Below are 15,163 nucleotides of genomic sequence, written 5' to 3' on the forward strand. Positions count from 1 at the left end.
CAAGTGCAGAAAAAGATTATTAACAGGGGAATCCTCCACGCCGGTACAACCCGTTAGAACAGATATCTAATTAAACAAATTTAAAATAAATTAAACCTAGAATTAAAAAATAATGAAATTATCTGTTAAAGCTAATGAACAAAAAGGAATTTCTCAACAGTACTTTAATTTTATGTATATTATATTTATCAATTTAAAAAATTAATTTAGGCAACCCAGTTAGCACTTATTTCCGGAGACTTGAAATTTTGAAATATTTCCATTATATTAAAACAATTACCTAATGTAAAAAGAATTCAGTGGTAATATTAATAATAGTAACATAAACACAAATATTAATTTAAGAAAAACAATCAATAGTGACGTGGCAACGCGGCATCAGCTGCGAATTGTCAATGTTATTATAACCTATCAGTGTTAATGCCAGCGGTGCAAAAAATAAACAGTACAATGATAAAAGGCTGAATTTTTAAATATACAATATGGACTTAAAATATATTTTATTTTTGAGCTCAGCATTTGCGTTTTCTCTATTGCTAACAGTAAGTTTCATATAAGTTAAATAGAAAACTTATTACAATAACGTTTTCAGTTTTGCATTTTTCTGATAGCCACAAGTAAAACATTCCCTGTCATATACAGAAGCAAAAAAGAAAAGCATTTTAAAGATCCAAAGAGTGGAAAATTGCACGAATTCCCGAATATCAACGAGAAGGGCACAGTACATTTAAGTGTAATTGTTCCAGCCTATAATGAGGAAGTCAGATGTAAGTTTAATTAGTTACTAGTTAACAGACATGAAATTTTGCCTAATGTTTATCCTTTTTATTCAGTACCCCCAATGTTAGATGAATGTATATCATTCCTTGAGGAAAGAAGTGAACATTCAAATTTTAAATATGAAATTATTCTTGTCAGTGATGGAAGCAAAGATTCTACAGTTAATGTTGCTGATAAATATTGTGAAAAATTAAGCACAGATAAATTTCGAGTTTTGGATTTGGAAACAAATAGAGGCAAAGGAGGTGCTGTTCGTTTGGTAGGTCGATGTTTAAAAAATAAATATCCTCCAATTTAGTGAAGTTGCTTTAATCAATATGAGCTATCTTAAAAAGAATATTTTTTCTACATTGATATTTTGGGTATGCTGTTCTTTTTATACATCAAATCATTCAATTTCTAGGGAATGTTAAGTGCAAGAGGTTCTTTATTGTTATTTGCTGATGCAGATGGTGCTACTACATTTGCAGACTTGAAAAAGCTAGAAGATAGCTTAAAATGCTTATTACAAGGTCTTTATTAATACTGCCCAGTACTAATTAAATATTTATTAAAGATACTTTTTATTGTAGATGATTATTTGTTGAATCCAACAAATATTGAAAACAAATTGGCCATTTCAATAGGTTCCCGAGCTCATTTAGAAGAGCAGTCAGTTGCGTCAAGAAGTTTTTTTAGAACTGTTCTAATGTATGGTTTTCATTTTCTAGTGTGGTTGTTTGCAGTGAGAGGTATCAAAGACACACAATGTGGTTTTAAACTTTTAACCAGAGAAGCAGCAAGAATTTGTTTTGAGAATATGCATGTAGAAAGATGGTATAAAATGTATATATATGAAAATAAATTTTATGTATGTAACCTTTTAGGGCGTTTGATGTGGAGCTCTTATACATAGCACAAAAACTAAATATACCAATAACTGAAACTGCGGTAAGATGGACTGAAATCGATGGTTCCAAAGTTACTCCTGTATGGAGTTGGATTCAAATGGGCACAGATCTTGGCCTTATATGGTTGAGGTACACAATAGGTGCTTGGAAGATCAAGCAAAACACTGATTAATTTTTATAATATATATGTAAAATATAATAGAAATTTCTATTATTTTGTTTGATTATGCTATATAATTATTCATTTTAAAATTACAAATTGTTTTCAATATAAACATGAAATTAGAATTTATATATTAATTTCCAGTGTTTTAATATTAATATCATAGAATGTATACCATATATCAACTTGACATATTTTACATATTCAGAGATAGTACAGTCATCTTAGTCCAAATTAGGTGAATATCTTGGAAATCGAGTTACCCAGCTATAAACTCGTATAAACTTATATTTTGACATCTCAAAATTCATACATGATAGGGTGGCTGCAACTTTAAAAGTCAGAGGACCAAAGTCACAAAAATCGATTTCTTACACATTTTTTGTAAATATCTCGTTTCCTATCGTTTTACGCTACTTGTATTAAATTCTCTACAATTTTTAAACATTTTTTCGTACGACGAACCGTTGTCGAGATAGAGGGTAGAGAGAGCGTGAGTACAGTATCATTTGAGGTCAACTAGTAGTCCCAATCGAAAATACGTAGTATAAAGTTTATAAATTATTGCTAAATATAAAATTATTATTTTTTATTATTTAAATGCATAACTAAACCAAGTGCAAAAGAGTTGGCACCTATATCCTATGTATCTCTTTAAGTTTATGAAAACCCAGACTTACCTGGATACAGTAAAGTTCAAATCAAAAATTTACATGATGATGAAGCATTAACGTAGTTGATTTTTTGTGTCTGTATGGAAAATGGAGAGACATTGCATCATTGTCAGGGTGAAATGGTTATCTCACTAAAAATAACAAACACTTCTCAACATCTCAAGTTATGTTTCTTCCTTTTATTGATAATCTTGCCAGTCACGTAGATACTATTTACACAACTTTACATTGTGCTCTCGATATTGCTAAGTCACACACAAAACGTGTGTGATTACTTTTCATCAACCCCTCTACTGTAAAGCTCGTGAAATAGTAGCTGCATCAGATGCTAACTCACCATCATGTACAATAGATGTAAAAATTAGGAGGATTTCATATGCTGATGACTTTTCTTGGAAACATAGGATACATAATGAAGTGGACTCAAGGAATCTCTTGGTGACATATATGTAAAGAATTCTGTTGACATATTGCTCAGTGGTCGGGCTTACTCGAGAAACTTCAGAGGCCATACATTATTACGACTTGCATTATCAATGATAAATTTTGAAGATTGAAGATGGTACTTTGGATCAGTTAATATAGTAAATAACTTCTCGAGATGTTCCCTACGAAAACATAGAAGGGTATAGGTAGCTCAACCCTTTTTCCTGCAACATTTCTGAACAAATTGCATGAATTAAACGCACAGTTATAGGTGCGATATTTAGAAATGGTTTCAATAGCACTTGATTTTATTCGGGCTGAAAGACTTGGAGTTTTTAAAGAATATCTGGATGCAGTGCGCAAAATGCTGTTGTATTTTCACACCAGTGGTCACTTCTTATACGCAAAATCAGCACACTTATAGCTTCAAGATATGCTGAAGTTTGAAGAAACTATGGATGAACAAACTTCTGAGAACTTTAAAAATGAATTTCTCACCGTGAAACGAACAGAAAAATTCAATTCTCTTATGAAATCAGTGAATCAGTGACCTCGTAGTCGAAGTACAAAAGAAAGTGTCTATGCTGTGCATACTACAAATATTATATGTGGGAAATGGAAATTAAAAATAGATAAGTAAGCAAAAAAATGATTGAATATAATGTAATAAAAAATGGTAATTATATATTTCGCAATAATTTATAAACTATATAGTGGTGGTCAAAATTAAATTTAAATTATTTTTGATTTAATTAGATTTCCTTGTATATTTTTCTTATTGAATAAACAGTTAACTATAAATACCATAATCAAATTGTGAATTATATTTTGCAAAAAAAAAATGTATTACCACATGCTGAAAAACACTCCCCAACTATATTTCCACTACCGTCTTTAACTATTAGTTTTTAGTACTTAAAATCGTGTCTCGTTCCAGCTATCCTCGGTTTTATCAATCCATAGTACTAAATTCCACATGCATGAGTCCAGTCCATATAATTTCCTTATTCGGATTTTAATATTTCGTTTTACCGTTCAATTAGAAAAATGTGTTAATGCATTTACCGATATTTGAATTTATTGTCCGAAGAACATTTATACGTGTTTTCACATTGCTCTACATGAAAAATTTTCTCAAACTATATGAAACAGTACTAAACTAATTATTATTAATTTTGCGAAACTTGACTACGTTGATTCAATCCACTATTCTACGATTCGTTTTTTAAAGTCTTCTCAATTATTTTTACTCATCTTTACACACTAAACTTATAAATTATTCCATTTTTCTGTCCAGCATCAAATATGTAAATGCGAATAACTGAAGAACCAAATATCATATTTAAAATTGAATTGATTGATTTTTGGGATTTCATCGAGTATAACTCAATGACATAGCACAAACACAAAAATGTGAATACAAATTTATGTAAAGATAATCTGTACAATTTTAAGTATCGTTTTATTAAAAAATGTACAAATATACTACATAATGTCTTTTTAACTTGTAATTATCAGTCTAAAACTAACAAGTATATTTAATAATATTAATATATAGTTAGAGGAGAATATTACTGAAGAATTGCACAGATCCCCTTTGCAAAAACACATTAAGACTTTCTTGTGATTCCATTTGGTTTGCGCACATCTATCCTCACTATCAGAAGGTCCTCTTTGTAAACATACTCTTTGTGTTGCTACACCGTACTCTGCAACAAATAATAATAAATAATTTTAGGATACATTAAGAATAAAATGCTGGATACTACGTTACCTTCTTTTAACGCATTTTCCGATTCTACAATTTTTCCACACCATCCCGATGCACAAGGGATAGTATCAATTCCGATTTTACTTTTTGGTTCAGCCAGAGTTACATTGTAAACAAAGGGATCTTTGCAACTACCTAACTCTCCTCTTGATCTACATACGAAACATCTCTGAAGACCTGAAATTTTTTTTAATTAATGACAAAAGAGAAAACCAGAAAATATTTTAATTTTTTTGTTGTATTATGAATTTAAAATAATAAAACAGAATATTACACTCTTTTAAATATGAAAAATAACAAAAGCGTACCAAGTTATGTTTATCGTCAATAATTAGTTATTAAGTTAATATTTAATATTAAATGTTAATCTCATAATTAATACTGAATTTCTCGAATATTCATTATTGTACTACGGATTGGTTGTTATTAAATTTAAAGTTAAAATAACAACAACACTATTTGAAATGGAAAACACAGACTGATATACTATGTGCCATATTATTTTATGTTCAACTCACCTCTATATAGTCACAAGATGATACTATGCATACTAATATGGAAAATATTGATTACGAAAAGAATCCTGAAAGAGACATCATGCACAATAGAGACAGTAGGTCTCCTACTATGGGATAGACTTCTACTGTCTGTGTCCTGCATGATGTCTCTCTCTAAATTCAAACTGGTCAAACGCTTTTCCTACTGTACATACACATGCATATTTTACATAATTTAAGAGTCTGCCATCATTATTTATACTAAGATATTAAAGAAAAACTTTCTGTTAAATTGTGCCGATTATTTTAATTTTCAAATTAAACTAATTAAATGTTTGTGTAACTCGCACCATTCGATAATTCGCACTAATGTCACCATAATTACTTATATTAAAACGCAAAATTACCCTCGTCCAATTATCAGCCACTAATCATTAATACTATTTGATAACAAACACTTATTGTAACTCAAACATGTATGATTAAACACACGACACAAAGTGTACACTTTAATACGTTAATTATCAATATATGTATTAAACAATATACACAGAAGAATGAAAAATATTAAAGATATAAGATAAAAATATAAAAACAAACAAATTAAATTATGTAGCTAACACAAACTATTTTATTTTGATTTTAATATATAACAGTTATATGTCGTTATGAAACCCTTTAAACCATATACTAAATTTATTGTAATGGCAAAAATATGAAAATTCTGATATTCAAAATTTCACAGCATTTGTTTTGTTATATTATGTTGTTAATTCGTGGCAAATCTAATACTTTCTAGACCTTGACGCGGTATTGGTTGACATTTTTTAACGACTAAACAATACTTGTTACAAGACTATATATATATATATATATATATATATATATATATATGTATATAGTAGTTCGAGTACTAAAATTCAAAATTAAAAAATTATTAAAATACTTCATATAATATATATATATATATATATATATATATATATATATATATATATATATATATATATATATATATATATAAAGAGAGAGACTTCAACACTAGATGCAAAACAAAACCTTCGGTTGTATCTTACCTTCAACACACGTCGATATGAAAACGAGAACAAAGGCCAAAGGGCACAACATTAACAATTTAATATGCATTTCGTTAATCTTTTAGTATTTTATATTTCACTTCGCAAACCATAACATCTTGTCGATGTGACACTTTCTCTTTGATATTATAGTTCGACTCTGCCGTGCACGATTGTTAATTCTACTGCAACGAACTAGACGACCTTGTAGAAATTACAGGTAGCATCAGGTAAAAGCAGGATGTAATTAAACACTTTGAGTTTTGTTGGATAGATGGCATATGTTGATTAAGAAGTTACTGCAGCAGGATTTAATATTTTTATACCACCCTAAGTAAATAAATTGTATTTGTACAATCTGAAATCCATATTTATTAATATATAGGTTTTATTAACTTTAATTATAATTTTAAACCTCCAAATTCCAAATTGCTCGTAACAAAAATTGATTTTAAATCTTTATTTTCAATTTTATTTATTCTTTACATACAATGTAAAAATATTTCAACATGATTAAATTATGTATAAATGTTTAGCAACTATGCAAACAAATATTTCACGGCCGATAGTAGTTTACTGTTATATCATGCAGACGTTTGTAATTTATTTATTAACTTAATATTATAAATTTATCTAAATTTTATAAATATACTTACATGAAAATAAATAAATTTTACAGTAGCAAGTAACATAAAATTGATTTTAATATTAACTGAAAATAAGTGTACAAAAATTCTAAAAGACCTTAATTTGGAATGAAATTATCAAATTTGTTACTGATTAATAGTCCAGTCAGGGAGTTCACTTCGGAAATCGAGATACCCAGATATAAACTCGTATAAACTTATATTTTGACATCCCAAAATTTGTATCAAAATTCACACATGATAGAATGGCCTGAACTTAAAAAGTCAAAGGTCAAAAATATCAAAAATCAATTTTTTGCACATTTATTGAAAATATTTTGTTTCCTATGGGCCATAGAGCGCGTGGCTGAGGTCAACTGGTAGTCCCGATCGAAAATACGTAGTATAAATTATTGCTAAATATATACTTTTATTTTTTATTATTATTATCGGAGTCTAGTGCGCTTGTACAATATGTTGGACACAACGCTGATGTAAATGTCCAAACTCTTGACGGTAACAATACTCTTCATGTTATGGGGATGATTAAGATAGTAACTCCAAAAGATACTATTCTCTACGATGAACGGATAAAAAAAACATAACCAAACCAAGTGTGAAAGAATTGGCAGTCATATCACATTTATCTCTTCAAGTTTATGAAAAATCAATCGTACTTCGATACAGCAAAGTTTAAGTCGAAAATTTACATGATGATTAAGCATTCACAGAATTAAACGGAGTTGATTTTTTGTGACTGTATGGAAAGTAAAGAGACATCGTTGCCATGGTGGAATGGTTATCTTGAACAATTCACACAACTTGAGATGTTGAAAAGTTCCTGTTATTTTTAGTGCAGTTCAAGATAACCATTCCGCCCTGCCAACGATGCAATATCTACTCCGTTAATGTGAATGCTTCATCATCGTGTAAATTTTCGATTTGAAATTTACTATATCCAAGTACACACTTTCTCACTTGGTTTGGTTCTGCATTTTTGTATCCCTTTATCGTAGAGAGCAGCTTTTGGACTTACTATCTTAATCATCAAAAGTGTAGACATTTACATCGGCATTGTCTCCAACATATTGTACAAGTGCACCATACTCTGATGATGACAATAATAAAAAATGATAATTATATATTTAGCAATATTTATACTACCTGTTTTCGATCAGAACTACCAGTTGACATCAAATGATACTCTAGCCGCACGCTTTATGTCCTCTATTTCGACAACGGTTTGATGTATGAAAAAATGTTTAAAACAAAAGTTGTAAAGAATTTATTTCTCCACAATATCGATGCGAAATATAAATTTATACGAGTTTATAGCTGAAGATCTCGATATCCAAGATATAGACTATAAATATATTTATTTATGTAGCTAGCAAATGTTGACGATGAACATTGAAATATTGTTCCAATATTAATAAATCTGTAATTCTTAATTAATTATATTGAAAAAAATTTGCAAGATTTACATTAAATATTCTAATTTGGGACTTTTTTGATGAACATTTAAGAGACTATATCACACAGTCGCTTTAGAGAAGTACTGCTGCTAATAATTTTTGTAGCAGCAACAAAATTATCAAAAAATAGATTTGATTAAAGCGCCGTAATTCTCTCATCTTGTTTGATATTACATTTATTATTTGTGTTGGTTTATGTTTTTAATAGGTTCTTTGCTAAACACAAATCAGCCTTAAAAATTAATGCCACTTAATTTTCCTTTAAACTTTCAACATTTTCTTCTCTACTAGAGTTACTTCTCTTTGCTGTTGGTATTCTGATAAGACGAATAAGGTGGGTATAATTCACTGATTGAAAATTACCTTGCCCACGAATGACATTTAGTAATTCTGTTTGTTTTGGATTCTTAAGTGACAAGGCCAATAGTTCTTGAACAGCACCTTTTTCTGCATAATGTCATTTTAAGTAACGGCAAAAATGTGTAATATCTTTGAAACAGTAAGGGCATGGTCATTTTTTCACAGGATCTACAATTTGTATATACAAATTATTTGAGAAATGTCGTTCTGCTGAATGGCCGATTTTATCTGTGTAGCAATTTTATGTTTCTGAGCACTGATTTTATTAAATTAAATAATATTTGTCGAGACAAGCGGTTGAGGGTTCTTTTTATCTTTGGGGGATCTGAGAGAGTATTGAATTTTTCTTCATGAAGGGCAGTTCCTAAATTTCTAAGATATGTCAAGTTGTTATAGATATTCTCAGAAGTTTTATTTTGAAAGGCATAAAAAATGATATAATAGATTTCGATCTCAATTTCATTATCTAAATAGTAAAATTTTTTACTATTTAGATAATCTTTACTAAGTAAAAAACTAGTCAATCTAAAATTATTTTACATGTTTACTTGCCTTTTTAAAAATTACACTACCCTGTAATTTGTTATTATATTTATGATATAAAAAGTAATGTATAGTTATATAATTTATTAATTGCAATAATACTAATCTAGAATTTTATAAAAAGTTTATTTAAGACACTGTAATTGTTAAATAGTAAATATCAGTAATTTCTGTAAAAAGGAGACCGCCATCTAAGCGAGCCTAATCTATGAGCTGAAAGTCCATTTTTAATCCTTAACTCTTCGTTATATTTCATTGCCCTCTCATGCGGAATCTCGTTGAAAAACAATTCCTTGCTGTATAAATATCTAGCTGCCCGTTTAGCTGCTGGTCCGGTCAAAAGAAAAGGATCATAAACTCCTAAAAGTCAAAACTAATTAATATATTGTTTAAAAATACTTATCTATACAATACCTTGATATGATTGTCCCGTTTGAGCATATCGAGGTGGTCCATGATCAATAACATATGCTGGACTATCAATGTGCTTTGAAGGTGCAGGCAGTGTATGAGAAAGTGGAAAAACCGGTTCGTTCCACAGTTCCAAAGTTATTTCAGGTAATTCGGGAATTTCTGGAAGTATCAAATGTCTAGGACTTTTTCTGGCAAGTTCTTTTTCGTTGAAAAACCGCACGTGCTGGTAACTTCCACACTCCACAGTGGAGAAGAAGATGATAAAACCGACAAAACGTAGATAAAACTAAAATAAAAGAAATGTTGATTATAATAGTTTGTAATAAGAAATTTGAAACATTAAACGATAAAATAAATATACATTAACTATATTTTTAACCAGTATAAAAAATCAAAATTTACGAAAAATAGTATTTATTGTTTTTTTTTTTTCGAATGTCTGATACTTGGTTTATGATTATTATATATTTATGTTATTTTTATACCTTAAATGCCAGTTTTCATCGAAAAAACGAAAAACAACTCGTATTTTTTATCTAATTTCTCATAGTTACCCATATACTATAGTCGTAAAATATTTAAAAATATTTGTTTATCTTTACCAAATAATTTTAAAATAGAGTAAATTCATAAAAATAAAGTCATAAAAATACAATTTTTACTGACCAATATCCAACTTTATATACTACAATTTACATCAACACTTTTCGAAATTTGCATACAGTGTTATTAAATAAAACATTGATATATATTTACTGGGAATAAACCTTCATCACTATTTAAGATTAACAATTATACATATGTACTACACATAATCAGAATTGGAGCAAGTAAATTAAAATTGACATTTTAAATTGTATTTATCACAAACCAATGAATGAAAAATTTCTAATAAACTAGATCAATTCGATTAATGAAGGTTGTGAAATGTCAAAGCCACACACATTTTTATTCTTTAATCTTTATAATAATTTCAATTTTATTTTTATTTCTAAACTGTTAATAGATGAAGTTGATTTTGTAATAATGTTACCTATATATGAATATGTTGAATATGTTAATTAGCGTTCATGAAAGGATAGAACCTTTTAAAACACTTTCAATTTTAATGCTATTGTTTTAAGTTTAAACTCCAATATTAACCATAAAATTATTCTGTTTGTATAAATATTTTTTTTATATAGTGTGAATCATATGAAAGCAAGACACCCTCATAAAATTTGTATTTTTTGTGCGATTTAAAAAAAAATGTTCTCAATTATAAAGAAAGAAAATATGTACAAATTATTTTGTTTATAAATACAAATTTTTATACTCTACGATTAAAAAATGTTTATCAAATTCGGACAAAAAAATTATGGGAGTGTCCAGCTTTCAAATGGGCCATACTGCATATAGTAAATTTATTAACAAAATCTAATCATATTTTAAACACCACTTTAATGTTACGTATATACGTTGACTCACTTCATATTGGTGAACGGAATGAATAAATATTTCTATTTTGGAGCAGTAAATATTCAGAAATTGATTCTTTCTACTGTTTTTAATATAACAATAATAATTGTTTTCTTTATCCAAAAAATTGATAAGAGATGATACAAAGTATTAAAAATTATATATCTTTTGCTCCTTTCTGCTCTTATCTAAATTTCATATATGTTTATCAAATACCGAGAGTTTGCTTTATTTTTGACTATTTCGCCATTTTATAATAGTTATACTTTTTGGAAACGAAGAAAAATGTATTATGAAATTTTTTAATAATTATATAATCTATTTATATCCGAAATTCCTACATGATTTTTAAAATTGAAATGTGCAATTTTGTTTTAATTTACTTTACCAGAAGGTAGATACAAATTTATATCAATTTATATAAAACATAAAACACAATTTTAAACTGATTTGAAACAAAAATTACTACATTTTAAAACATTATTAACAATAGTTGTAACTTTTGTAGAAAACAAAGCGTGAAAAATTACGAATTTAAATAAATTCATTTTTCAATGAAAAAGGTCAATTTATATTTTATTTTCTTTATTCATTGTATCTATATTAATTAATTAATTATTTAAATCAGATTTTCTGAAATATGAATAAACGAAAGGAATCTGATGCAATTAAACTGGGCCATCATACTAATTCTTACACAATATATCTTCCTTTAATTTTTCATAATGATCTGAGAAATTAATCTAGATAATTATAAATTAATACGAACAACCAGTTGTTTAGTGAATGACACAACCTCGGGATTAGGTTAAGTCATGTATCCATATCCTTACTTGCAAACAACCTTTTTTTGTTGTTTAAAATGCAAAATTATAATTTGTTTACTAATGTAACACTTATTGTTTATTGCATCTTCGTTGTGTAACTTATACTTTCTAATTATTTTATTATAGTGCATATTAGACAAATGTCATTTAAAAATCTAGCAAAATGGAGCTGCGAGCATAATATTTTATAATAAAACAAAACTATATTTTTTAAATATTTATATTTCATTGGCGGTGAGAATAAAAACCAAATAAAATAAGAGATAAAGAAAGTAATACAGATCTTTGAACATAATATATATATATATATATATATATATATATATATATATATATATATTAAATATTTCCCTAAATAACATTGACCTCCTTTCATTATTTATAGCTTTATGTTGCATTTATTAGTTTTAAATATCTACATCCATTATACTGTTTGTAAACAAAATGTCTTTAAATATCATAGAAATAACTGAATAAAGTCAGTATTATCAAATACTATTGTTACTAATGGAAACGAGATCCCTAAAAATTCACAGCAAAAATGAAAATAAAGCCAACAGTGTGTAACTTAAAGATTGCAAATGGTTCTGCGTATCCGCATTTCACCAAGAAATATGATACATCTTTTCGTATTGTATATAAGGATGTAAAAAGTCGAAATAACACAAAGAGATCAATGTAATGGTACTTCTTCGACCTTCTGGACCTATTAGTACTTAAGAAAGGTTCGTTTATTACAAATAGGATATTATTTAGCCTTGCCTTGAACCAGTTTAAGAGATGGACTAGAAAATTATTTTCTAAAATCAGATGTTTTGAATTTTAGACTCAACGTAGATCCTTAATTAGTCATAGGCGAGTGCGCACTGGGATTTTGCAACGGAATCGTTGCGATATGCAATCTTCTACATATTTATTACCTGGCCGATTTGTTATTAGAGATGAACATTTAACCTTAACGATGTTCTGTATAAAATGAAAATGTTATACTAAAAGAGTAGTTTATGTAACATAAAATATAAATACATATTTAACAATAAATCGGAATTTAATCACTAAAATATAAGATTTATTCACTTTTGAATCACTTTTCGTTAAAAAGTATGGGAAATAAAAGATATAATTAAATCCTTCACAAACATCTTGTAATAAAACCTTTCACTTATCAAAACTAACTAAAATATTATTGTAACTGGGTAATGTCACACAATTGCAATCAATATTGAATTGCGATTTCACTTACTTCCGGAACAGTTACATCAGAGAAGATTCAGATAATATAGAAAAGTTACGTAAATGATTTAAAGTACTCTGAAATATAAATGTAATTTAACGGTTTAATGTATCATTTAATTGCCATTAAGGGATATATTAGGTAATTTATATAACTCAATTTTAAACTTTAAAAGTAATAGTAGTAAATAATATTAAACATAATTAAATTTCTCTTTTTATTGACATATGTATGATTAATCTCATATAATAATTCAATTTAATATAATTTGCTAGTTTTATTCGTTTTGTTGTAAAATTATTTATTTCTAAATTTAAACATTCATTTAGATAATATTACAGATGTCCTCTTAAATTATATTATTTCGTTTATTATACAGGTTTATACTCATCTTTAACGACTCTTTGTCCTATCTTGTGTACTATACACATAAGCCACGATTTGTTCTTCGTAATCATTATTGTAATCAGCATATTTAGAAATAAGAAATAATATGGTATTGATTTGTAAAATCTTTATAAAAACATTTTCATGACAACTGATTACCAACACCAATTAAAAGTATATCTAATTTTCTTTTATACATTACTTTGCAATTATTATTCATAAATTGATAATTTTTAAATCAAATTTAAATATTACAATACAAAATTTGAAATTTGGGAAAAGTGTCTACAATACGTGTGCCAAGAAAATACATATATAAACTGGTCTAAAAATTTATCACCCACGTAATTGCATACCATACCAGAAGAACGATGAATTTTTATTAAAAGTATTTTAAGCACTCAGAAAGTTATTGTTTAGCAATAAAGTAATAAAAATATAATAATAAATATATTACCACTTACCATTTCTTTTACAATGTAATCCATAAAATCCACATATTGCACAGAATGCACGTCTTTTCCTCAAGCACTATAGTGCTACTATTGTACATAGACAGTTGCGTGAATACAATACTCGTCTCTTTGTATCCTCTGTTAGACCCAGTCACAAGGTGGTGGTTCTATTTGCAAGTGTGCGCCAAGAAGTCATCAACTACACTTCGTAGTTGCTTATTGCCGTGTTTTTGCGACGTTTTATTCAAGGCGACTGCAATAGGATGTCGATGAAAGTTTAAGATTAGTTTCAAAATTCATCCTAACGAATAATGTAATGATAAAAATGAAATCTACAATTATTAATATGTGAATAGAAAATCATTTTAAAATAATGTGGCATTCTTTACTTAATTAACAATATAACATATTAAGGAAAACATAAAAAGTTGCGCTTTATATCATTATTGATTCGCAAGTGTTATGTTTCATAAATTCACACAAGATTACAGACCAACTACCTTATGAGAACAGCATATTGTTTTCAGTGCATATGGCAATAATGATTTCGTTCAAGCTAATTAGTTATGAGAAGTGACTAGGTAATCACCCCAAAACAGTAAAAATTCTCACCTGCAAAAGCAAATCGTTTAATAACCTTACCACTACATATTAAAAAATAATTATTACTATTACTATTATTATTTTTTTATTATTATCATTTAAAGCGATTTCAACCGCCTTTAGTTTACAATCATAATTTTAATAAAATCTCATTATTTATGTTATAGTCATTAAATATTATTTTACTTTTACTTAAATTATCTTATTAATATATACTTCTTTCAATATTAAAAAAACATATCTCGAAAAAAAATATTTCTAAAATTTATTACATGATTTAACATTTCCGTTACCCCTGAAATTAAGAATAAATGAGATGTTAATTATATTAATTATGTGAGTAAGAAATTAGATGTTCTTACAATATTACACAAATATAAATTTGTATAATTTGATGTGGTATAACATCTGATACGGACATCGACTCCAGAAAATGCATGTTTATTAAAACAATAAATAATTAAACAATTTGAATAATATTTAGTTTATTTTAAATATTTATTA

At 27.5% G+C, this 15,163-nt stretch overlaps 3 protein-coding genes across 3 annotated transcripts; 1 reads left to right on the top strand and 2 right to left on the bottom strand.

The window, feature by feature from the left end:
* Window positions 1–390: 390 nt before the first annotated feature.
* On the top strand, window positions 391–1,971 carry LOC109605178 (dolichyl-phosphate beta-glucosyltransferase). Its single transcript, XM_049969675.1, has 6 exons — window positions 391–542; window positions 593–767; window positions 834–1,039; window positions 1,184–1,292; window positions 1,353–1,596; window positions 1,647–1,971. Exons 1-6 carry the CDS (start codon window positions 483–485, stop codon window positions 1,840–1,842), a joined length of 990 nt encoding a protein of 329 aa, XP_049825632.1. The 5' UTR covers window positions 391–482; the 3' UTR covers window positions 1,843–1,971.
* Window positions 1,972–4,376: 2,405 nt separating this feature from the next.
* Window positions 4,377–6,457, bottom strand: LOC109605182 (uncharacterized). The gene is made up of 3 exons (XM_020021750.2): window positions 6,278–6,457; window positions 4,708–4,881; window positions 4,377–4,642 (listed from the first exon to the last, which is right to left on the bottom strand). Exons 1-3 carry the CDS (start codon window positions 6,345–6,347, stop codon window positions 4,434–4,436), a joined length of 453 nt encoding a protein of 150 aa, XP_019877309.2. The 5' UTR covers window positions 6,348–6,457; the 3' UTR covers window positions 4,377–4,433.
* Window positions 6,458–9,390: 2,933 nt separating this feature from the next.
* On the bottom strand, window positions 9,391–14,218 carry LOC126266241 (uncharacterized). The gene is made up of 3 exons (XM_049969833.1): window positions 14,066–14,218; window positions 9,696–9,981; window positions 9,391–9,641 (listed from the first exon to the last, which is right to left on the bottom strand). Exons 1-3 carry the CDS (start codon window positions 14,087–14,089, stop codon window positions 9,442–9,444), a joined length of 510 nt encoding a protein of 169 aa, XP_049825790.1. The 5' UTR covers window positions 14,090–14,218; the 3' UTR covers window positions 9,391–9,441.
* Window positions 14,219–15,163: the final 945 nt, after the last annotated feature.

Source organism: Aethina tumida, chromosome 7, assembly GCF_024364675.1.
Source record: "Aethina tumida isolate Nest 87 chromosome 7, icAetTumi1.1, whole genome shotgun sequence".
Lineage (NCBI taxonomy): Eukaryota > Metazoa > Arthropoda > Insecta > Coleoptera > Nitidulidae > Aethina > Aethina tumida.

What these genes read in the sequence shown, in the direction of transcription:
- LOC109605182 (XM_020021750.2), bottom strand. Translation starts at nt 6,347, where the DNA reads ATGCATATTAAATTGTTAATGTTGTGCCCTTTGGCCTTTGTTCTCGTT. An exon ending in CATATCGACGTGTGTTGAAG is followed by an intron (nt 4,882 to 6,277) that starts GTAAGATACAAC and finishes AAAAAATTTCAG; the next exon opens with GTCTTCAGAGATGTTTCGTA. An exon ending in GGAAAATGCGTTAAAAGAAG is followed by an intron (nt 4,643 to 4,707) that starts GTAACGTAGTAT and finishes TATTTGTTGCAG; the next exon opens with AGTACGGTGTAGCAACACAA.
- LOC126266241 (XM_049969833.1), bottom strand. Translation starts at nt 14,089, where the DNA reads ATGGATTACATTGTAAAAGAAATG. An exon ending in ATTACATTGTAAAAGAAATG is followed by an intron (nt 9,982 to 14,065) that starts GTAAGTGGTAAT and finishes CTTTTATTTTAG; the next exon opens with TTTTATCTACGTTTTGTCGG. An exon ending in AACGGGACAATCATATCAAG is followed by an intron (nt 9,642 to 9,695) that starts GTATTGTATAGA and finishes TTTGACTTTTAG; the next exon opens with GAGTTTATGATCCTTTTCTT.
- LOC109605178 (XM_049969675.1), top strand. Translation starts at nt 483, where the DNA reads ATGGACTTAAAATATATTTTATTTTTGAGCTCAGCATTTGCGTTTTCT. An exon ending in CTATAATGAGGAAGTCAGAT is followed by an intron (nt 768 to 833) that starts GTAAGTTTAATT and finishes CTTTTTATTCAG; the next exon opens with TACCCCCAATGTTAGATGAA. An exon ending in AATATGCATGTAGAAAGATG is followed by an intron (nt 1,597 to 1,646) that starts GTATAAAATGTA and finishes GTAACCTTTTAG; the next exon opens with GGCGTTTGATGTGGAGCTCT.